We start from the raw sequence: 25,410 nt of genomic DNA, 5'->3' as shown, positions 1-25,410 counted from the left end.
AACCTGGGTCTTCGGCATGAGGAGCTAACCCTTTAACCAATAGGCTACCCACCGCCTCCTGTTGAGAAGGAGAGTATCCATCTCTGGCGGTCTGGCTGGTTTTATGTTTCAGTGTGGACAATAATATTTTGGAGGCTTGGGAACATTTTGTCATCATATCCTCGGCTAAACGGTTATGATGCAACGCCTATCATATTCCATCCATACATTTCAACATGGATATCACCTTGGTGAGGTGGGGTGAGACGAGGTGAAATGGGGTTTAACGTCGCGCATATAGCGACGTTCATGCACGTGTGTGTGTGCGTGCGTGGCTGCTTGAACTAGCCGGTTTTACAGTGGTAGTCCACTGAGATAACATGCGGCAGTTTTACATTGACACCCCATTCAGACACGTTATACTGACCCCGAGCCGACCAGTCGTTGTTTTACCATATTTTAACGTCTTTGGTATGATGCGGCTTGAGATCGAACCACTCACCTTCCTCTCTCGGGTCAGACGCTCTATCCACCAAACCACGGAGGCGATATTTCGGTCACGCCACTCCATGAGATAAACATGTTATTTGATAAGAAAGGACAAATATCCTCTTTCCTTTACCGTTATAATAAACTAACAAATCATTTGAAATTATGTTTCACTTTTTTACTATTTACGTAACAGAAGTAAGAAAGAATGCTTGAAAAAAAATAAGTATTTATTCGAATTTCTTATCCATCATTGATTACCAGTTTTAAATTTTTAACGAAGCCCCAACATTAATTTTATATTTCCTAATCTGAAATATTCATATCATGATTTTTTTTTCATGTTATATCTTTTCTTTAATGAAATAATATCTGATCATCTGATAAAATATCAATAAGATGTTAAAGATTATATATTCTTAGCTGTCTCCTACTTAATGTTTTAACCCGTGAAGGTCCGGGTAGAGTAGGTTTTTATCAACCCATGCTTGCCGTAAAAGGCGACTATGTTTGTCGTAAGAGGTGACAAACGGGATCGGGTGGTCAGACTCGCTGAATTGGGTGATGCATGTCATCGTATCCCAATTTCATGGATCGATGTTCATGATGTCAATCACTGGATTGTCTGGTCCAGACTCGATTATTTACAGACCGCCGTCATATAGCTGGAATATTGCTGAGTGCGGCCTTAAAGAACAATTTAATGTTTTAAGTGTGTTGCCATGGTTAGGTCATGCATGTCAATCCTGTTTAAGCAAGTCAGAGTACTCCAGTAGACAAGTATTGCTGAACATGCCCCTGGTCATGACCTGAAACTAGCCTACCAACCATGCAGGGTCGGGCTGATGGAACCTGTCATCTCGATATACCAGTCCCCGTGGGTTCCCGGTCAGAATAAATCCCTAGCATGCCTTATATTTCTGGTTATGATCACTATAGTCACTGTCGTACCATAAATTTGACGGACCCTTACAAGCTGCTGGTTGAATAGTAACTAGTAACACCCAGAATCGTGCCTGGAGGAATTATTTCAACTCATAATTAATTTTGCTTCATTTATATGATGGCGCGACTTTAACTAATCTCCGCCGAGCTCCGTCTTTAACATCCCAGTGCAAGCGCAAATGAAGTCGAGAGCCAGTTAACTTTATTTTGTAATATCGTGTGATTTTACGAGACTTCATGTCTTCCTTGACGACGGTTGTCACTTTGACGTTACATCGACGCCATTTTTGATGCTACATTTCCACTTTGCTGTTCTGAAAGCGTTATTTTCCAATCCTTTATTGCAATTCCTGAACCTGTCACCATGAATGCGAGCACTTATGTTCAAGGTACAATTCTAATTACGCTTCAGTAGATTCCGTACCTACACGTTGGTATATTAGTGTGATGAGGCAGTGTGTATCATGGCTCCTGTACTGATCTTCGAACACTGCATGCTGGGGCTAAGATGTTGAATGTAGGGGCCCTTGTGTACCTTGAACTTGTAAACATTATTAGAAAATGTGGGTTCTTGTTTCTTTTACATCTCACTGACATTCTTTAGGCGCCTTTCCTACCATGGTAACATGTTGATTTGGTTGTAAAATGAATTCCGTAAATTTATTAACAGTGGTTTACATGAAGTGTTTGTGAGTCTTGGGGTAGTGTTTTGGGTGGGAAGAATCCCTACTGTAGTTACAAATAGCCCAAGTGGAACACACCCCTGCCCCCACTCCCTTTTTTTTAAATCCTGGATCTGCTCATGATTCTTATAAGCTCTCAGAATGTACACAGCAGTCTGAGCCCAAATCAATATTGTATGGCCAGGCTGAATCCCTTGTATTTTAGCAAATAGACTTAGTTTAGAAAAAAAGGTAACTTATTATCCCATATTTTGTCTGAGTGGCTCAAGTCATAACGTAACAGGGAGATATACTTTGCAGTGATTATTACCATTAGTCTTTATCATTTTGGAAAAGGGCAACCCCTAAAAGCCACCTATCTGTCAGCACAAATAATTTATTAACTGCAAAATGATATATAATTTACTAGTCATCACCCAAAGATTAGGAACCAGCAACATACATTCTGGGCGTTTAATATCCTGTATGTTTATTCTTCTGTTTCCCCACAGTTGATCGGATGATCTGGTCCAAACTGACTTATCCTGCCCCTTGCCATGTAGGTGTCATAAAGGCTTGTCTTTAGCAATGCCTGTTTAGCACTTCCATGAGTTTTCACCGATATTTGGAACACCTGTGTACTGGTCCCTGTTTTCAATAATGCTGTAAATGAATGTTTATACTATTTTCCTACCTTAAACCAACAGTATGCAATTAATATAACCCTATTACAAATGTTGAGAGTACTTTGTTTCAAAGGCTTCAGTAATTCTGTAAAGTTTGTCACATTTGTATTTCCAAGAATATCCTTCATGTCATCGTCTTTACTATCAATGCTCATGATGTCAATCACTGGATTATCTGGTCCAGACTCGATTATTTACAGACCGCCTTCATGTAGCTGGAATACTGCTGAGTGCAGCGTTTTTAAACAACAAACAAATATTTACCTTTCGGTATCTGCTATATATATATATCATCTTTATTTACCATGTTTCTTTTGTCACACCTTTTCTGTCTTTACCACCATAATCTTTCATTTGCTGCAATAACATTCAATGATTGAATAACCTTTTCCATCTACATAATATTCATTCCTCACATTCCATTCTTTCCACTACCTCCCTATCTATAGCAACCCACTTCAAAGTCCCTGACCATCCCTGCCCACTTGTCCCACCTGCCCGTCCCACAGACCCTTCGCCCAAGCACTGTCCCTTCTGTGTCCCTCACTATCGCTGGTCAGTACATCGTGGACGACACTGACTTTGTTGAAGTAGATCTCGTGGATGAGGAGATCATCCAGCCAACCCACTCCTTCCTGAAGGCCTTGCTATCCAGGGTGGCCAACTTCTTCAGAAGAGTCAAGAGTGTGTTTAAGAAGAAGGATGATTAGGCAGTGAACTCTGAACACATATGTCTATACTTATATACAAAACATTTATGAATCATTTTAGGACTGTTGAGGCATTTGTTACAATATTTGGGAAATACATAAAATCTATCTCTGTTTGTTTTTGGCTATTTTCTTTATGTTAATGAAATACATTATTTGTTACAACATTTTGTTTTGTTTTGATTTGTTCCTTTTCTGCTATTTTCTGTCACCGAGCGAAAACGCCACCGATCGGCGAAAATGTCACCTCGCATATTGACCACAACACGTGGTCCAGTTCAGCTTAACAAGAATAAATTGAACTAAACAGAGTAAAGTTGTTTTGCCCTCGTTGGGTATAGATGTTGATCACACATTATGTTTTTGTCTGTTTGTTGTTTAACGCCGCATTCATAAATATTACAGCTATATGATGGCGGTCTGTAAATAATCGTGTCTGGACCAGACAATCCAGTGATTGTCATCATGAACATCGATCCACGCAATTTGGGTACGATGACATGCATCAACCAAGTCAGCGAGCCTGACCACCCGATCCCGTTAGTCACCTCTTACAAGCATTGCCGCAAATTATGTGTATCTAACCTATACTTCAGTTATATACTCAGGAGGTGAGGGGAAGAGGGTTTAACGTCGCGTCCAAGATTATTACACTTATATAGCGACGTGTTTGTCCGGACTTATGCCAGCTTCCCGAGGACTGGACTTCTATAGTCATGTTAACTCCATTGCCTCGGGAAGATGGACATTGCCAGTTTTACAGTGCTAGTCCACTGAGATACCATGCGCAGTTTAACAAGGATACCCCACGCAGACACTAGATTTATTTTATCCCCTTTTTGCCGAGCGCCAGACAGGGTAATTACACTGAGAAAGAAAGGTAGTGAGTGGATAGTTTTGCGCTGCTGGCATCACTATTCAAGCAATATCTAACAACATTGCATAATATTAACACACTCACTCCAGTTATATTGCCACGGTCTGTGAATAGTTGACGCAGGACTTGGCAAAATATGACTAAAATCACGAGTAACAATCCAGTAGTCATCGGGGACCATGACACACAATCAGCAAGAGTCCCGTTCCAACAAAGCATATCGGCGCTAAGACAATCGTAACTCCCTTAGTTTAGCATAGATTTGCGACAAACGGAATGCTACGACGATCGTAACTCCCATACTTTAACATAGACTTGCGACAAACGGAATGCTACGACGATCGTAACTCCCATACTTTAACATAGACTTGCGACAAACGGAAGCTACGACGATCGTAACTCCCATAGTTTAGAATAGATGTGCGACACGTTGCTTACAAGTCACATGGCAGGTTTCATAAATTAAAAAAAAAATAGCTTTCTATAATAAAGAATCTAAAGCATGTCGCAGGAGTCCATTTGAGACCTGAAAGAGTGAATCTGTTGGATGTGTCGTTTGAGAGACGTATGGCTGCCAGTGCAGCAATTTTGGACCATAGAAGATGGGCTAGAGGTTTGATCTTTGGATCTGCATTCGATTTGTAGCAAAAATAGTTTTCATAAATTGAAATATTGCTGCCATATTTGATTGTGGACTTGCACACAAAACATTTAGAAAAGAAAACAACGTCCATGACATATCATCCAAGTTTCAGTACCAGTACTGTAGCTTCAGCCTTAAATACATAAACACACATGGATGCTGCTGTGGACGTTCTGAAGATGGTAATAAACTGTATCACTGCACATTCCTCGGGTTTGCACATTTCCCAAAGATCACAGATAACTGCTTATTTTACCTTGGTACAACGAAACAATTTGCTCAGTTGACTCAAGTTCTTGTGGATATACCTCATCATCCTCATATGGTGTAATGTCCACAACAAAACGTTTCACTATTATGCAGTTCCTGCTATGTGAGGCTCAGAACTAATCCATCAACCCCCGTAAGTACTATCTCAGTAGTCTGGTTCCCAGTTCAGCACCAGAGCAGCGTACACAGGAAACCATGTTATGAGCAACACCACACAAGGTTGAGATACGATGACTCCCAATAAGCCATGCCCGACCAATCCAGTCACTTTTACAACAAGCAGGTCACTTTGGCCTGATTCATCCCCAATCACCAGGGTTTGCTTACCATGAAGATATCTCATTTTGTTGATCAATTTGTTAACAAGTCGGCAAAACAAACAATAACCCATTTTGAGAAAAATGGAAAAGTTTATTGAAAATATATTTTTATATAAACATGGTATTTTACAGATCATAACTTCATGTGAAATTCTGAGATGGTTGATGTTGTGTTTGGACCATGCGAAATAGATTGCCTTGACATAATCTATGACATCTGATCTGCATTGAAGGCCACTTTAGACAAAAGTAAGAGTAAACTGACAAGAAAACATTGTTAGCGAGATTATACAAGTAATGACATGCAAACACTAAACACACAAAATTGTACATCGAAATTCCTGCTCCAATAACACTCATAAATATGGATACTATAAAACCTAAACCCAAATGTACACCTTAAACATGTACACAGCAAAACCTGTTCATACTCAGGTAGAAGCCAAACAGTATTTCCTGTTAGGCCTCACAAAGCCTGATATCAAATAAAAAACATGATACCTTGTGCAACTTATCAGGCATGTTGGACAGAAACACTATGTTTTCTGACCCATGAAGATCCGGGGTAGAATAGGTCTTCAGCAACCCATGCTTGTTGCAAAAGGCGACTATGCTTGTCGTAAAAGGCGAATAACGGGATTGGGTGGTCAGCCTCGCTGACTTGGTTGATGCATGTCATCGATCCCAATTACATGGATCAATGCTCATGATATCAATCACTGGATTGTCTGGTCCAGACTCGATTATTTACAGACCGCCGTCATATAGCTGGAATATTGCTGAGTGCAGCGTTAAACAACAAACAGACAAAACATAATGTGTTTGGCACTCACCGTCTTAGGGACCTGGGTGCAGTTGTACAAAACAACCATAGCGCTACGACTGTCGTATGTTTAGGTTTGTGAGTTACCTTCAGGTTAGGGCTAAGATCGCTTTGTACAACCTGGTACCATCATTATTTCAGGCAATAATGGAGTGAGCATTTTTCGTTAAATGCTGCAAACTGATAAATTCAAGCAGTGTGATGTCAGTCTGTAAATAATCAAATCTGGACCAGAGAAACCAGTGATCGATATTATGAGCAACGTCCCATGCCGTCAGGGTACAATGACAAGCAATCAACCAAGTCATCGAGCTGGCCACCTGATCTATTAGTTCACCAATGACGACCAGCACATGTTGCTGGGGACCAATTCTGACCTCAAATCCCAACAGGGTGGTGAGCAATGGGGTTACATTTAGAAATGTCCCTTCATTTCCAACTCTTATGTTAATCACAAATACAGACAATGACAATACCCTGTGTAAGTTTTGTTAAGTTTCCCCCTGAGTACTGCACGCAAAAATTCAAACCAATGCCTGACCATTCTTTTTTCATATACACATGTGCCTTCCCTAAATGTAAGTGCCTTAGTGATAAACAGATATCCTGACAAACAAAATCCTGTGTTTCACTTACTGGTACATTTGGGTTGCATCCTCCAAGAAAACAAGAAAGAAAAAATGGTCTGGGATAACATACAAATCACAGGCGGATCTGGAGCCCCCCACTTTTAAAAACCAAATGTAGTATGTTGTGGGCAGTAGAATTGACAGAGAGGATTTTGGACCCCTCCCTCTTAAAAAAACTTGGAAACTGAGAAGGTATTTGAGCAAGGAGACGAACTAACTACAGGGATGGGAATGAATTTTTTCCTTTTCAACTGAAACTTCTATGCACCAGAGCGCTGTCTTTAATTTGGGGGTGTTTAGGGGGAAACCATCAGATTTTGACAAATTTGTGGTCACTAAAATTTGCGGATCCACGGAAGATCCTCATCACTGTAACTACAACATACTTCTACGCATACCACATTTCATACCTAACAAATATCTTAGCATGTTCACTGACCGTCAAATCCCAGTTTGCTCATATTTGCATGTAAACAGCATTTAATCATTAACTGGTTGTTCTTTCACAAAATGTTGGAATGCCATTGTGATAGTCATGACAAGTGTTGTGAGGACAACAGCGTGAGGAGACTAACATTATAGGGTATACTTTACAGATATGTTGTCAATAACATGGGAGGCACTTAAAGGGCAAGTTCACACGGAAATGAACCTATTTTCCTTGTACTTTTTCCACATTAAAAGTGTTAACCTAGAGGTGTCAAAGACAAAAATATAAAAATATCACAATTAATTAACATATTTTTCGCATTAAAACGATTTATATTTTTCACATTTACCAAGTGTTCTATTTCCACAACAAAAACACCATGGCTTATGCCCCTTGCAATATGACGTCATTGGTGCCAATTGATAAACATTATGACGTCATCATGCTTTGTTAGAGCAGCTTCACGTGGTGTAGGTCCAGGTGTGTGATTCTAGCGTCTCAGATGCCAGCCAGCATAGTGTTATGCTGAGTCACCACTGCGCCGGATTGTGTCGTAGGCCATGTTGTTTTACCGCAAACTGGTACTTGATATCTTTTGCGTTGAAAATAGACAGGGACCCAGTTGAATTGGCACCAATTACGTCATAATCTAAGGGGGATAACTCAGGCATGTTTAGCTCGAAAAACGAAGGCCTCATAACGGCATATCATTTTCACACTATTGTGAGCTTCCTACTTTCACTGTGAAAAAATGAGTGTATATTTTCAAACACAGATACTAATTAATTCTAAAATTGCGTTTTGTTTAGAAAAAGAAAGAAAGTGATTTTTGCGTGTACACTTCCCCTTTAATGACATGGAAGGCACTAAATGACATGGGAGGCACTTAATGACATGGGTTGCACTTAATAACATGGGAAGCACTAAATGACATGGGAGGCACTTAATGACATGGGTTGCACTTAATGACATGGAAGGCACTTAATGACATGGGTTGCACTTAATGACATGGGAGGCACTTAATGACATGGGAGGCACTTAATGACATGGGAGGCACTTAATGAAGCTAAATATTCTATGAGGTAGAAATACTATAAATATGAGATGTGACATCATAATAACACAATAAAAAACGATACTTTCAATGGTGTTGTTTTCTTGATACATTTAATATGTTTAAACTTGTAACTTGTAGATGAAAGAGAGTGTCATTTGTGTGTATTGAATACCAGCACCAAGGCTCACTGGTGTTAAAGGTGATGAAGTTGTTATTAATTTCAATATGAATATCTCTTCTATTCAGTAATTCTGAAAATTATTTCATTTGTTTAGTTTCTCTGTGTGGTCAGTTTTATCAATTTCGGAGAGAAATAAACTTTGAACATTATTTTTGCTAAACACAAACCACTTGGAGACAAACACCATTGTGTGGAACTTTCATGTGTGGAACTTACAGTTGTCTCGAAGCAAAAGCTTGGTCCCTGCGTATTCATTCTTTATTCATCAACTCAAAAGTATGTATGTATGTGGATCCCTTCAACTGTGACACAACAGAGTTTGACTGTACATACTTATGGTCTATAAAGTTTCATCTGGCTGTGCCATTTTCCATAACTGAGGTGACATGAAAAGGGGTTTAATTAACGTTCATGATTATTGCACTTATATAGAGACATGTGCGTGCGTGTGCTCTTGTTCTAGTGTGGACTAATGATGCAGATATAGTTCTAGCCTACTGAGATACTATGCCACAGTTTAACATGGATACCACCCAGACACAGGATACTGAATCTGAGCCAGTTAGTCCTTGTCTTATCCTTTAATACACCAAACACTAGTTCGAATAACAAGTACCATCTTTTAAGGTCTGTTGCTATGGCGAGGCCGGGGATCAAAGTATCGCCCGGGGAGACTGTATCCACTCAACAACAGAGAGGGTCTTTTTCATAAGTAGTTGTGCCCCATTTCAGTAACATCATGATTGACCAGGTCAAGGACATATTTAAATTGTAAACAATTCCGTGTACTTGTATACCTGGTAGGTGAGGGAACATTATCTACAGATACTGGCATACAGTCTTAAGTTTGGGGCCGCCTTTCATTATAAGGGATAACTTGTAATTATGATATTGCCATATGTTGTCATACTTTGTTATGCAGCCATGTTAACTAATAACCCACTATCTTGATACACTTTGAAAGACAATATCCCTTTACAGCCCTGGTAGGATCCTTATTGGTGCTATTTCTAATATTGGCACTCCATTTGTTCTGAACTATGGGAAACTCCACACACATTCTACAGTAAACTGTTATAACGAACTCAAAGGGACCACTAATTTTAATTCATTTTAACCGTAGTTTGTTATAAGCATATATACAGCATATATGCAGCAAATGGACGGGCCCCAAAACAGTTTGTTATAAGGGTGTTTGTTATATCCATCAGTTTGTTATAAGGGTGTTTGTTATATCCATCAGTTTGTTATAAGGGTGTTTGTTATAAACGTAGTTTACTGTATGTCACAGAGTTCCATTTAGAAATATAGAAACATGAGAATACTACCGAAGAAAGTTACAGGTAAGTGTAAAAATTTCGTCTCTGAAACAAATATTTTATAAAGATTTTGTTGTAATTAAACTTTGTCTTTGAATACATAATCATGTTTATAGAAAGGAGCCTAGAAAATGTAATAATTTTCAAAAACAGAATAAAAATGATATCTAGCTGTGCCAAAGAATGTAGACTTGCTTTGGCATTTTGGGACATTTTTCTTTCAGAGTCTGTATAAGACTAAGCTGCAATTACATTCTTCATGTGAACAAAGGATGAGAGAGAGAAATATTAGCATCTTCATGAGATCCAGTTTCTAGGCTTGCTTCTGTTCTTCTTCAACATCGAGGGTCGGAGCAGTTCTTCGGTGCAACACCCTCCAACGGTTTAGAGTACTGGGAGTTCCAGTCTCGGAGGAAGACATCCTCGAGTTGCTGGCGGATGTCGCCCATGTCCCTGCTGCTGCTGTTGCTGGGTGTGAGGACAAAACCTATGCCTGCTGTGTACTTGAAGTAGTCACCGTACCAGTTGGATGTACCTGGGGAACAAAGGACCATCTCATCATGGACAGAAAACATCTGTAGAGGGGTGTTGCTGAGGTGAGCAATGATCAACCCCACTGGGATGCTATGACACACTATCCTCAAGGTCATAAATCAAGATGACTCTTGTGACAGGCAATGGGACCTATTCTGACCTGAAGCCTCCCTGGACTAAACTGACTCATATGTGTGATACATACCTATATAGGCATGCTGGTCTGTCACCATGAACTTGTTGTGGTTGACTCGGGCATAAGGAATCTTGGCCTGGGCAGGCGTTGCTGGGACCTCAAACATTTTCTGAAAATTTAATTAACTTTAGACATCATCATCATCATCATCATCATCATCATCCCCATCATCATCATCATCATCATCATCATCATCATGCAAATAGGCACTAGCCTGCTAGGCAGAGTTTGTCTAAAGGTACATTGAGGGGCCTAGCAAGATTTCCATCTTTTTAGGGTGAGTCCTTCTGTATCTTAACACTATTCCGGCTTGTAAATCTTTTCTTGTCATTGGGAGATTTCCAGCCTACCACTTCCAGCTTGATATGTGGGCAACACACGTCGCTCACAGTCAGTAGAGACCTGAGGAAGGTGGGCATGTCCTCGTCAGTGTGGGCCCACTTACTCCCCAGCATCCGGACTGTCACGCCACGGTTAATGGCTGCATAGCGTAGCTCATCGTCAATTATCGGCCAAAATCTGGAGAATAAAACAAAAACAGCGCAGTGTATGGTAGAGCATTATATATATCGCAAATCGGTAACTAAGGTAACCAAATGAATGTCCAATGATGTGGTCAGAACTAAGTAAAAGATCTGAGATTCACATTAAGAAAAGCACTGACCGCCAAAAAGATGCTGACCAATCAACTGTTTAAAAGTATGTAACTTAAATTAAACATACACACATCAATAACTGTCTGAGTAGTGGAAAAGAATACATCCATTTTCAACATAATCACACAGCTCATAGGTGGTTCAGAAGTATGTAAGGGGTGGTCGGGTAGCCTAGTGGTTAAAGCGTTAGCACGTCACGCCGAAGACCCGGGTTCGATTCCCGGCATGGGTACAATGTGTGAAGCCCATTTCTGGTGTCCCCCGCCGTGATATTGCTGGAATATTGCTAAAAGTGGTGTAAAACCATACTCACTCACTCACTCACTCACTCACACACTCACTCACTCACACACTCACTCCTCACACACTCACTCACTCAGAATTAAAACGTCAATGCCTCAGACTAACAAGTTTCAACTGTCTGATGAAAAGATTCCACAAGCCATAATAGGCAAAAATAATGATCAAAAGTATGAATGGCATCACTGAAAACCAGTGACAAGCAACTCGTATGTCACCCTTTGTGGCATCAAGAGCATGAAGAATGCAGCAAGAATCAAACAGTATTTGTCCTTACTTTCTCGGTGTAGAATATGCAATCATGGGCAGATAATCCATGACAGCCACATACACAAATCGTCTTGCCGCCCTGATGACAGCTATAATGGCCTCGATGTCTACCGTGCGCCCCTCAGGACAGAACTGTGGTGGTGAACTCTGTTGAAGAACAGACAGTCAAAATTATAGAAACAAACCCCAAATTTACCCAACACTACACAAACTGTGATCAATGAAAGTGTGTACGTATACCCTGTACTATTCAATGTCGTTAAAGAACACCTGATTCTTTCATATTACTACAGGAAATCTGACATGTTTGTTGTTTAACACCGCTCTCAGCAATATTCCTGCTACATGACAGCAGTCTGAAAATAATCTAGTCTGTACCAGACAATCCAGTGATTGACATCATAAGTATTGATTTATGCAAGTGGGATAAAATGACACCAACTACGTTGGCGAGTCTGACCACCCAATCCCGTTAGTCGCCTCTTACAACAAGCATAGTCGCCTTTTATGGCACCATGGGTTGCTGAAGACCTGTTCTATCCCGGATCTTCACGGGTCTTATAAGAAGATAAGTAACTGCCTGAAAAGGTAGTAAATAATTTCTTGTTTTGTCTTGTATATACTACTCAAAAGAAATTAAAGAACACTGGATTCTTTCATATTACTAAATGTCTTTGTAAAGTTGATTCTCATATTGTTTGGGTTGAGTCCCGTCCAGGATTCGAACCCACACTGCCAGAGTGAGGCACCTAATCACTAGCACACAAAGTCAGCAATCTAACCCACTCAGCCATCAAGGCGTCCACAAAGATAAAATCCGACAACTGGTAGTCTAGATCACGTACTTGGTGTACCCCTCTGACAAACGTAAATTGGCACGGCACCCATTGCAAAAGTTATGAACACACAATGCCATTTAGAAAGTGGTCAAATGCAACAAATGTTATATTTTGGATAACACTTTCTGAGTAAAGTACAGATTCTCATACCAAAAAGAAATTTGTACTTTACAAAGAAAGTGTTATCCCAAACATAACATTTGTTAAATTTGACCACTTTCTTAATGGCATTGTGTGTTCACTGTATTTACTGCTTGGTTGTCAGTTGGCTCTCATTAATAAAATAAGCTTGGTGACTAAAATAGTTAGATACTGAAAGGAACTGGAGTACAACATCACTTGTCTATATGGACATCATGACTTCCCTGTTTAGGGTGTAGCGTAACTCCTTACAGTGATACTGGAGTCTGTCTTGCTTCTGATGCTATCATCTGTAATACTACATGTTTATGTATTCCCGTGTTCAAATCACAGAAGGATAGTTTGACATGTTTTTATGAGCCATCTGTAAGTCAACCTGTCCATCACAGAAAAAGGCAGCAGTTTTGGGTAATTGTTCAATGACGTCCTTGTTGCAGCAAGTTTTCATATTTTGTTGTTCAGACACATTAGGACAATTGGAATATTTTCAAAACAGTCTTGTCTTATTATTTAATTTCTAAAAATATTAATTTGTTTGTAGCCTAAATAAATGTGGCTCCTTAAATTTTAATGTGGCTCCTTAAAGTCTCAAATGGGCCCCAGAAGACAATCTAACCTTGGAGTGCTGGACAAGCAGACGGACAACTCTCTAACTGACACCAACTTTCTAAAAGCTCTACTCACTGACATGTACACAAGTGCTTGGGTATCATTGCCACCATTGTAAGAGACCACTTCTGGAGTTTGGCCATTGATGTCGGTGTTGTATGACGCTGGCCAGGTTCCGGGTATTGTCACCTGGTCCTGTGCCAGGTACCAGTAGGCATCAAATATCTTCCCGATGTCAGTCGCCAGACAGCTACAGTTCTGCACCAGAACACCCATCTCTTTCACCTGGAGCATCGGAGAGAGGGAATGAATAATGGAAAGAGGGAGGGTGTGAAGTCGGGTCAAATAGGTGTCAAAAGGAATCGCACGCGTCATGGAAGTGGCCATTTGTTCATATAAAAATAGGATTTCCAAAAACTTGGATTCAACAGGAATCAGGTTGGCAAAAACAGAATCGGAATCAAGGCACTTCAAACACTTTCTCACACCGGAGTGAGGGATTGAACATTGATGGAGGGAGGGAATGAGTGATGGATCGAGGTGGAGAGTAATGGGTTGAGTGACGATCAAAGCGCTGAATTATTACTCTGGTTGATCAGTATATTAATTTTTCATTCTCAGCTCCCTGGGGAGTATACAACCCAAGCTGCCTGTGAGGTGCTGGAAGGTTAATAGTCACATCACCATCTCATCCTAGCGGGTACCCATTCACTCCTGGGTGATCAGAGGCATATTTTGAACAAAGTCACTTGCCCAAAGAGACACCACATGTGTTACATGTACTTCAGTGTGGAGCAGGATGGATGCCCTAGAAACTCTCAGCATCAAGGTGCCTAACACAGTCACTCAACCAACTACTCTCCATGACCAGCGTTTGCATAACTTCACCTGATTTGAGACCTGTGGGCTGTAAACAGGACCACGTGCCACCATGTGATTGGGCAACAATCAAAGACCATTTACTGTAGTTTTATTGTACGCATCTTCAGGTACTGGATGTATGCTAGGGGTCAAACGATACAGCAAGGTCATGATATGATACGTATCACGATACAATACAGATCACAATACGCATATTTACGTCAAATCGCATGGAAACTTCTTGACAATAAATATTTCAGAAGAGGTTCAAAAGGAAAAGCTAGCTGTAGACACGTTTGTAATGGCTATTTTTAGCAGTGAACTTTAACACATTTTGTGATATCTGACTGACAAAAACGCCAGGGGTCATTAAACGAGTAGTGAGTAATATATTTCAGCAAGTGTATCGTCTTGTATCGATACAGGAAAAAATTAATCATATATCGTATCGTCACATGAAAACTCACGATGCACTGGTGCACCTATGTATCGTTTCATGCCTGCAGTTATGATACTTGTCGAACCGACCTGTGTGAGTGACCGCCAGTCAGTGTTGGCGCTGCCCACGTAGTAGCTCTTCCTGTCAATCAGCCACATCTTCGTGTGAAGGATCCCTGCCCCCACCAGACGGGTCACGTTGAGGTTGCGAACCTCTGCATGTGCTGGCAAAAAAATTTCTTTATTTTATATAATTTTCGTATGAGTACACATAAAGTGACTTCTGCTTAAAAACAGAGGAATTTGTTGTCGTCCCTGGCAACACAACAGCAGGGAATACTTGCATGTCAAGGAAATTCAATGCAGGGATTTACCTCGGATTCCAGCCCAAGTGCCCTTGGTAGGCAAACAGGGACAAAATCGAGATATTGTTCAAAATTTAATTATTTTAACGAACCTCTTTTCTTAAATTCTGAGGAATTGGTAAATAACTAATTCAAATTGGGTATTTTTTACCCTGTAGCAAGCACATTACAAGAAGTAAAATCTTTTTATGAAACTGAACTCTGTGTGTGTGTGTGTGTGCGTGCGTGCGTGCGTGCGCTCGCGTGTGCATATTTGTCTGTGTGTCGTGTCTGTGTGTGTCTGTGTGTGGGCAGATGCTCTATCAACTAGTGTCCATAAGGTATTGACAAGGGATGGGTATTGGAGGTTTAAAGTGTATCAGTATTCACAATATTTTGCAATGAACAAGGCCATATTTTTAATTCAGAATCAATCTGATACATTAAGGAATGAAATGGAACAAAACAAGATGCTTGTACAACATAATGTTTACTCATTCAATAAATACGCAGCCATCTTGGGTCCCGGATGCTCGCGCCTGGGCAGCGAAGACATTTGGCAAGTATATAACTTTGAACACATGAATAAAACTCCCAATTTGAAATCACCAGACATATCGAGCGTGAAAAAAAGATATTGTGATACGTATCGTGGAAAGGATGAACCTCAATTTACTGATATACCGGTAATACCGCACACCCTTAGAATTGACGACAAGGCATTTTCTGTGTTAATAGGGTACTGACTACTACTGGCATTGTCTACACGGCAGTCTTTCTGTGTAAATAGACTGCTTGTTTAATACACAAGTATATCATAACATTGCAGTTAGCAAACAAGGTTGGTGTCTGAACGCCTTGAATCAAACATCCCAGGACTGCCTAACTGAGTTAGTGGTCATGACCCCATATGGCTTGTACTAGCCCTGCACTCTCTACATCAGCAACACCGTCAACTCACCATACTCCTTGAGATATTCAGAATCATGCTGAGGTTGCGATTTATCAGCAATATTCTGTACAATCTTTATCTTCACCTTCTGTTCCTTTCCAATTTTCATCAGTGTGTTAAACAACAACTGACCCTGAAATAATAGTAAAAACAATGTTATTATCCAAATAAGAGATGGAGGGAGGAAATTACGTCATTTGGACCTTGAAATTAATCTTTGATTACCGTTTTCGACGTAATAAGCGCCGCCCCGCTCTAATAAGCGCCCACGGCGATATTTTCAAATATATTGGCTAGTGAACAATCCCAGTTAGCACCCTTCCGATTGATCAATGTACTCAATTTGTGTACATTTATACGTGTATAATACGCACTCGTGTGTTATATGCACCCTTAATTACGGGCAATTAAATTCTGGAAAATATATCTGTCGTGTATAATACGCACAGACTTTTCTTTTGAATCATTTCAGGCTGTCAGCAGACACCATAAAAATTTACGATCTTTCGACTCTTTCACCAAAATTATATTCTAATAAGAGCCCCCTATTTCTAATTTCAAGAGCGCCCTGGGCGCTTATTACGTCGAATACGGTACTTAATTATCCAGAACACTACTCCACGACTGAGATAAAACTTCAAGCACTTCCCAGCATGCCATAGTGTCACTCACCACTCTGCTGCTGTTATCATGATCGGGCACGTCGTTAGTACGGAGTGTCCAGTAGTAAGACGCAATTTCAATGGTCTCATTAGCACTAAGTATCAGCTCCATCAACGCCTCGGCTGTGGGCAAATGGACTGTCTCATTGGCTGGGAATGTCAGGTTCTCCGGAATGCTCTCCACCAGTTGGATTCTTAAATAGAAGAACATTTTGTTTAACATTACTGCACATACATAGAAACTTGCATGCACATGTGTGTGTGGCTGTATGTACAAATCCAGGCCACTGAGATACCATGCCGCAGTTAACAAGGATATCCCACTCAGACACGGCATACTGACTCCGAGCCGACCAGTCCTTGTTTCATTCCCTCCCATATTTGCCGAGCACCAACCAGAGAAACAACAAGTCCCATCTTTTAATGTCTTTGGCCAGGGGACTGAACCACCTCCCTTCCTCTCTGTGTGCATGTGGCCAGAGGCTACATAACATATTTGTAACAAATAACAATGCAGGGAAACATACTCATCAGTGTTCCCGCTGACTTCTGAAACTGCCAGTCATGGTGGACTGGCAACTCTGCAAATTACCAATCCCACCTAATTTTCGTCAGTCCCGACTTTCAACAAGTAAATAAACATAAAAATTACCTTGTTAATTCTTTCAACATCATGTTCAATGTAATGACGTCATCTGAAGTAACTTACTTAGATCTACATGTCATTTACACAGAGTTCAGTTTTCTCTTTACCGTATTCGATGTAATAAGCGCCCCGCTCTAATAAGCGCCCACGGCGATATTTGCTAATATACTGGCTAATGAACAATTCCAAATAGCACCCCTTCCGATTGATAAATGTACACAAGACTGTTTATTTGTGCATAATACGTTTGTTATATGCACCCTTAATTATGGGCAATTAAATTCTGGAAAATATATCTGTCGTATATAAACATTTCAGCATAAACCACAAAATTTACGCTCTTTGAACTCGGTTGTTTTTCACCAAAATAATATTCTAATGAGCGCCCCCTTTTTCTAATTTTGAGAGCGCCCTTGGCGCTTATTATGTCGAATACGGTATTTTGAATATTTAGAGTCTAAGTTGCTCTAAATATATATTTAACATCAAAGCAAAGCGAAATGTTATTTCTTCGCACTAAAAAGGGGAAACCCTGATGGTAACAGACAAGCTGACTTCATTGAAGAAATATACTTAGGTTTATGAGGTACTTTATTACATGAATTACCCAATCTCATTAAAATCAGATCTTGGTTCTCGCTGCGGCTAAACAAAGATCTGAGGACATCCCATTACGGGTCACGTCAGACTGACCTTTCGCGAACTCTGACCAACCAATGGAATTACCGACAAGAAGTTGATATTAGCCAATCAGAAGGCAGCTTTCTCGTGCTTTACGGCACTAATTTCAAATTGGCGGTTACGCTTTGAAACATAATTTGACAAATTCTCGCTAAAAAAATTGAAACCTGAACAAAAGAACATTCCGAATGGCTAATATATGGTCTAGATTGTATAGATTCAGTCGTTAAGCCCGTAACTATCGTTCGGAATACCCCGTTTTAATGTTTTCGAGGCTGCATGATTAGAAATCACATTCTGACTGTCACTTTCATGATCTGGTAAGCGACGGTCTGATTGGTCGGATGAAAGGTCGTTATGACGTGAATGAGCAATGTTTAGCGGAAGCGAGAACTAAGATCTGATTTTAATGAGGTTGATGAATTACCAGTCAAAGCCTAATTTTACTGGTAAAAAAATGGTAATTACTGGTAAACAGAAACACTGACTCATATATATAGTATTGCGCACAGTCAAACAAGTTTTTAGGAGTCTGGAGGTGGGGTAGCCTAGTGGTTCAAGCTATGCTTGTCTTGCCAAAACCTCAGGTTTGATTCTCCACATTGTCACAATTTGGGAAACCCATTTCTTGTGTTCCCTGTCATGAGATTGGTAGAATAATGCTAAACATGCTAAAAGCAGTGTAAAAGCAAACTCACTCACTTTAGAAATCCTGATCATTTAATTGATTCTGGAGGAATACCAACTAGAATTACAAATCAAATCAGAACAATACACTACCGGGTTACTGTTATACAGGAAAGGGTGAGTGAGTCAGTTGGGCTTAACGAGCATTTCAGTCACACCATCATGACCACGGCGTGTCAGCTTAACGTGGGAGGAAAGCCCGAGGTGATGCAGGTCTCAGGCATTTACCACTTTGATGAAACCAACAAGCACAGGTATGGTGCTGACAGATTCTAGAATCATAACCCAGTATTTCCGCTGGCTTTTGAAACTCTAAAAAAGAACAGTCCCCCCTAATTTTTGCCAGTCCCAACTTTCAACAAATAAAAAAATGTATGAAAATTATTTGGTTTTAATTCTTTCAATTTCATGTTCAGTGCAAAGATGTCATCTCTGAAGTAACTTAGTTAGATCTATACGTCATTCACACAGTCACAATTTTCTCTTTGTTTTTTAATATTTTGAGATGAAGTCGCTACAAACGGATATTTGACCTAGAAATAGACAAGGGGTAACAGACAAGCTGACTTTGGTAAAAAAATTAATATCACTGATGTTTTTTGTTCAACAACAAAGATTTACAAGTACTTTATTTGCCAGACCACAGGGACTGGCAGTCACATGAATTACCGGTCCAAGGCTAATTTTACGGGTAAAAAACTGGTAATTACCGGTAAATGGGAACACTGATAACCAAGATTCAAATAAACACTGGATCCACGAAGATCTGGGTTGGAATAGGTCTTCAGCAACCCACACTTGTCGTAAGAGGCGACTAATGGGATCAGGTCGTCAGGCTTGCTGACTTGGTTTATGCATGTCATCGTATCCGAATTGTGTGGACTGATGATCATGATATCAATCACTGGTTTGTCTGATTCAGACTCGATTATTTACAGACCCCCATCATATACCTATGATATTGCTGAGTGTGGCACTAAAAAACAAACGAACAAACAAGCAAACAGGCCGATGTCATATAGCTGGAATATTGCTGAGTGTGGCGTTAATCACACCCAAACGAAAAAGGCATAAAGAACCAAATTAACTCTCTATTTAAATTCTCACCTGCACTGGTCATGGCAGACATGGTTGACATCATGTTCGAACCAGGCGTACGTGATGATGAGGCCAGCTACGATGGAGGCAAGGAGCAGCAACGCCAAGATGAAAATAAGGCAGATCTTGGCAGGGCGACACTTGGAATCCTTGCCTGGATATGTAGTATTCCTTCCAGGCTTAGAAGCAATAAGAGGAGCTGTTTCCTGCTGTACACTCATTGTACCTTGTCTGAGATTCCTGACAACAGTGGAAAATAAAATGGAATTTACGAATAATTCAGAATTTACAATTCAACGATCAGTGCACAAAGTGCAACAAACCAAGAAGTCTAAATATATGACTACATACACTGCCTGAACAAACCTTTCAATTTCAAAAAGATAATTCAAACTAACTGATTTTTATCACTAAAGAATCATTCTTACTGAACATGCTGAAAGTAGGTCAATCTATCAACAACACAATCTGACCCTAGTCAATCTGTCTTCAGGCAATCTGCCCCATGTCGATCGCTCCCAAGACGATCCTTACCTTGTTCATCAGTCCCTAGACGATCCCTCCCTTGTTGTTCCCTCCCTAGACCATCCGTCCCTAGTCCATCCACCCCTATTCAATCCACACCTAGTCGATCCCTTCCTAGTCGATCCCTAACTTGTCCATCCACCCCTAGTCGATCCCTCTCTTGACGATTCCTACCTTGTTAATCGATCCCTAGTCGATCCCTCCCTAGTCCTTCCCTCCCTAATCCATCCATCCCTAGTTGATCTCTCCTTAATCCATCCATACCTAGTCCATCCCTCCCTAATCCATCTGTCCCTAGTCAATCCCTCCCTAGTCCATCCCTCCCTAATCCATCCCTCCCTAATCCATCCATACCTAGTCCATCCCTCCCTAATCCATCCGTCCCTAGTCCATCCCTCCATAATCCATCCCTCCCTAGTCCATCCCTCCCTAATCCATCCATCTGTCCCTAGTCAATCCCTCCCTAGTCCATCCCTCCATAATCCATCCCTCCCTAGTCCATCCCTCCCTAATCCATCCATCCCTCCCTAATCCATCCGTCCCTAGTCAATCCCTCCCTAATCCATCCATCCCTAGTCGAACCCTCCCTAATCCATCACTTGACGATTCCTACCTTGTTCATTAGTCCCTAGTTGATCTCTCCCCAATCCATCCATCCCTAGTCCATCCCTCCCTAATCCATCCATCCCTAGTCCATCCCTCCCTAATCCATCCATCACTTGACAATTCCTCCCTTGTCCATCCGTCCCTAGACAATGAATCTCCACCTAAATTTCACTTTGAATGATCCATCCCAGATAGCAGTCTGTACCAAAACCTTTGGAGTCTACTCATCCAAAGTTGGCTGTAAGGATCATTTAATGTTCTTTTTGATGTCATTAGAATATTACAAGCTGTGCTTATTATATCTTACACAATTTTAATAGACTCGGGCTTTGAACTAGTCACAAACTGAGGTGGTAAAGTATGCACTGGATGGTCCATCTACAGAAAGTAAATAAGTATAATGCTATGTTGTCATGGTTACATATAAGTAGTTATTTGAATATAAATGACAATAACTTCAGCGTCTAATGACCATGTTGACATGTTGAAGTTAGTAGTACTGTAGTTGAGATGTAGCAGAGTTTTGTGTATATGAAGTACTAAACAAAGTAGTAAACATTTGTCATAAAATGTAAGCAGGGTATTTGTGAATGGAACATACAAAAATACCACAACATCAATATAACATTACCGACACTGTAAAGTGGAAATGTTGCTCAGGGTGAGGTCAGGTGAAATGGTGCTTTACGTCGCTTATATATTACTGTATGTGTGTCTGTCTGTGTATGTGTGTATGTGCACACGTGTGTGTGTGTGTGTGTGTGTGTGTGTGTGTGTGTGTGTGTGTGTGTGTGTGTGTGTGTGTGTGTGTGTGTGTGTGTGTGTGTGTGTGCATGCGTGGGGGCAGGCAGGCGTGCCTGCTTGTACAAATCCGGACTAATAGTCCGAGCGCCAGGCACTGTAACAACGAGTAGTTAGTAATTTATGTTTTCAGGTATACAGAAAAAAATGTACCATGTATTGTATCGTTGCATGAAACTCAATATATTGTTTCACCCCAAATAGAAATGAATGAAAAATAGCTGTTTTTTGTCATATTTTGTTTATATTAATGAATATTTTTCATGATTTTAATCATGGTGCTCACATGATTTGATGCACTTCGTGTTTTAAGACACGTTTTATTTCAATATATATCTTGATCACTGATCAGATCATCTTGAATGGGCACCACCATTTTCGTTTGAAGCAAAGGCAAGTGATTTGAGAGGTGGAATCTGATTGGTCAACAGGAGGGACATAGCAGGGACATAACTTGTAATAGCTAGTGGTGGAGCTAAGCTAGGGACTAGAAATTCCAGCCTAATTCGGCAAGGGTGGAAATTGGACTTTTAGAGTCAGTTAATTCCCTGGCCTTGGGAAGGTGCAGTTTTCATGCCTAATGTTCTCTGCAGTTCTCTGCATTTTTCCAAGAAAACTGATCTCTGAGGAGACATTCATTAACAAATTGTGTAATGTTAAACACAAAAATATTATAACTACACATGCTATTTACAAGGTTTCACAAAGCTAACAGTTATTTTGGGTTATCTGCATCAAAGGTCTTTCTCCAACGTGTGGATGGATTATCTCAATATGTGTGAAAAAATCAACCTGTGACACAAATCCTGTGACAAACCAACTTGTAAACAGCTCTAGATCTTGCCGACAGCCATGATAGGGCCCGAAAGTAAAGACATGATCCTACATACCTTGGCCCCATTCCACAAAGCAATCTTAGCGGTACAGTGATTGTAACTCCCAGACTTGAACATAGCCTTACGATCTTTGTAGCGCTGATATTGCTGGGACGGATCGACTTGGGGATGGATCGCATTAATACTAATACTGATATAGCATTCAGCTTTAGAGGTTTGGGCCACTTGCTATCACTAAGCCATGTTGATACCAGTACCTTTGTCTAATCGTCATGACAGCTTCCTCTGTTATCAGTTTCAGGTATTATGGATAGTGAAAATTTTCAATTGAAACAGTTTCCCGTGTAGTCCAAGCACTTTAAATATTACTGTGTTGTTTCTTCCTCACACATAGACGTCATTCTTCACCCGTTTGTGAAACATGTCAATACCAATCAATGTTGGACATAATACCATGTCAACACTTTCAGATGAAACAGTGTCAACATGGACACATATCGATCCATGTTACATATTTCCATATCACACATTGTTCTCCATTTCATGAAACAGGTCATTCCCAATCGGCGTTTAACAAATATCATGTCAAAACACGGCGACAACGAAAGAAGGAAATTTGCATTCTTATCATGATAACTCTTATCGTCTTGCCCTGGCTTGAATAGACCTACGTAGAGCCGACTTGTAGATTTATTGTGCTTACCTTTAAAATAAATCAATATAAAAAATAAGAATCAACCGTGTCTATTATTAAACATGATAACGCTTACCAGATAACACCGTTGTAGTTGCGAATGCAATATATGTACAATAACAGGTCTGTCACGAGACACCAGAACAAACGGGGGCGCCCGCAAAGGTAAACTGGGTTCCGTCTCTTCATAACACCTAGCTTGCGCACGTTGACGACACGCATAGAGAGAGCGCAACCAGCTTACTAAACGTACATGATGTCAGCTTCACTCTGATTGGATAGTTTGGGGGAACCCGCGTAGAGTGTCCCGAAAGATATATTAAATATAACTAAGGATGTACAATAAAGATCAGTGATTTGCAAACAATTGTATTATCCATATAGGTACATATTTGTAAGATTGTCACTCTAATAGAGTAACATTTCATAAAGGAGCAAGATCAGAGTCAAGCATCGACGGGTTTTCTAAGTATTTCGAAAAGAGGTGTTGGTCACCCAGGCACTCAGCGCGTGTTCTTTTCAGAAAGCCTGTATTATAATTAGGTGGAAACTAACCTCATTTATTTATTTATGTATTACAATAACAAGCTACCAAAGAGCTTTTACAGATTAGAATTATATCTTTGATATCGTGATTGAGATAAACATGTAAGCTAGTTACAACAACCAATAATTAAACTACTGACTGAGGGAGAACAGCCCTATCCTTTCTTTTATTGTTTGTTGTTACAGTGCGTGAGGTTTATTTATTTGACCGCTAGTTCTTCGTATAGTGCACGGAGAAACATGTTGGCAATATAAGGGAGGGGGTCGGCACCACCAGGTAGGGTTGTCCCCATTCACTGATGCATCTGAATTTACACCTGACGATATCATGCACGTCACGCCTACCCACGTTGTTTTAATGCTGTATCGATTTTCAACAAGTTACATTGTCTACGTTTTGTAAAAACTCGGCCTCATAACTATTTGGGCTGGTGTTATTAATATTCTCCACCATTTTATAAATTGTTGTTCGTTAATATATTGAAACAGGTAAGATGTACGGAATCACTGATCAATAGCCCAGAGGCTCGTGGAGGAATAAATTAACATGTATGTTTTTACCATGTATTGATGTTCCATCTTGTCCATGGTCTCGGATGACACTCTAGTATGTAGACATAATAAAGTTAAGCAGGACTGATTTATTCAAAGCAAATTTACAAATTTATCTAAATCATAAACAAAAGTATGACATGTTCCAATTACTGCAAGAACGTGCAGATATTGCCAAAGGTAATAGCATATACTTTATATGAAACATAGTATATACATATATAGTATACCCGTGATGATCAGGGGTTGAATAGGTCTTCAGCAAACCATGCTTGCCGTAAAAGGCGACTATGCTTGTCGTTAGAGACGACTAACGGGATCGGGTGGACAGGATTGCTGACTTGGTTGATGCATGTCATCGTATTACAATTGCGTGGATCGATGCTCATGGTGTCAATCACTGGAATGCCTGGTCCATACTCGATTATTTACAGACTGACGTCATATAGCGGTGTTAAACAACAACAAACAAACAAAACATATAGTAAACGTTGCTTACCCGAGTGAATCAACAGTGAATTTAAAGGTCAGGCTCACAGTGAAGAATGACTGAATGACGTCCGTATTTATGTACAGGGGCTATTCCATAGCACAATGTGGATAATCTCATTTTCCGATTACAATGGCGATGAAGTTGTTATCGCAAACTTTAGTGAAGCTATCTCGACTGAATCGTATCATTTAATTTGACCGATGCATTGATGATAAAGGTGATTATATTGTGTGAAATTTATAAGGTTTTTGTCCTTGTGAAATCCGAGGCAAGTTATGAATTTTACCCTTGGCAAGTTTACGTAATTGGAACGTGTTCGGTAAATTGGTAATACATCCACTCATCCAGGGAACTATAGCGTCATAAATTATTGTAAAACCTTTTTCCATTGTTTCCTATGTTAAAATCGTGGATGATGTTAGG

General features: G+C 40.2%; 2 protein-coding genes across 3 annotated transcripts; one reads left to right on the top strand and one right to left on the bottom strand.

Annotated features, from left to right (window-relative positions):
• The first annotated feature begins 1,679 nt into the window (after window positions 1-1,679).
• LOC124146543 lies at window positions 1,680-3,774 on the top strand. The gene is made up of 3 exons (XM_048403500.1): window positions 1,680-1,802; window positions 2,588-2,634; window positions 3,211-3,774. The coding sequence occupies exons 1-3, from the start codon at window positions 1,778-1,780 to the stop codon at window positions 3,469-3,471; spliced, it is 333 nt and encodes a 110-aa protein (XP_048259457.1). The 5' UTR covers window positions 1,680-1,777; the 3' UTR covers window positions 3,472-3,774.
• A 6,123-nt stretch (window positions 3,775-9,897) lies between these two features.
• Window positions 9,898-23,382, bottom strand: LOC124145053 (5'-3' exonuclease PLD3-like). Of its 2 annotated transcripts, none has more exons than XM_046514721.2 (10): window positions 22,960-23,382; window positions 19,944-20,174; window positions 16,833-17,016; window positions 16,170-16,293; window positions 14,955-15,088; window positions 13,641-13,850; window positions 11,984-12,123; window positions 11,101-11,269; window positions 10,760-10,859; window positions 9,898-10,555 (listed from the first exon to the last, which is right to left on the bottom strand). In XM_046514721.2, the coding sequence occupies exons 1-10, from the start codon at window positions 22,974-22,976 to the stop codon at window positions 10,356-10,358; spliced, it is 1,509 nt and encodes a 502-aa protein (XP_046370677.2). In that variant the 5' UTR covers window positions 22,977-23,382; the 3' UTR covers window positions 9,898-10,355. The 2 variants fall into 2 exon arrangements, with proteins under 2 accessions (XP_046370677.2, XP_048259927.1); XM_048403970.1 differs by lacking the exon at window positions 22,960-23,382 and adding an exon at window positions 22,757-22,869.
• Window positions 23,383-25,410: the final 2,028 nt, after the last annotated feature.

Source organism: Haliotis rufescens, unplaced genomic scaffold, assembly GCF_023055435.1.
Source record: "Haliotis rufescens isolate VD_foot unplaced genomic scaffold, xgHalRufe1.0.p SCAF_3, whole genome shotgun sequence".
Classification (NCBI taxonomy): domain Eukaryota; kingdom Metazoa; phylum Mollusca; class Gastropoda; order Lepetellida; family Haliotidae; genus Haliotis; species Haliotis rufescens.
This window is presented reverse-complemented; position numbering and strand designations above follow the sequence as displayed.

What these genes read in the sequence shown, in the direction of transcription:
- LOC124146543 (XM_048403500.1), top strand. Translation starts at nt 1,778, where the DNA reads ATGAATGCGAGCACTTATGTTCAAG. An exon ending in TGCGAGCACTTATGTTCAAG is followed by an intron (nt 1,803 to 2,587) that starts GTACAATTCTAA and finishes GTTTCCCCACAG; the next exon opens with TTGATCGGATGATCTGGTCC. An exon ending in CTTATCCTGCCCCTTGCCAT is followed by an intron (nt 2,635 to 3,210) that starts GTAGGTGTCATA and finishes CCCTATCTATAG; the next exon opens with CAACCCACTTCAAAGTCCCT.
- LOC124145053 (XM_046514721.2), bottom strand. An exon ending in AAGCACTTGTGTACATGTCA is followed by an intron (nt 12,124 to 13,640) that starts GTGAGTAGAGCT and finishes GTTCTTCAACAG; the next exon opens with AGTTCACCACCACAGTTCTG. An exon ending in GCATATTCTACACCGAGAAA is followed by an intron (nt 11,270 to 11,983) that starts GTAAGGACAAAT and finishes TTTATTCTCCAG; the next exon opens with ATTTTGGCCGATAATTGACG.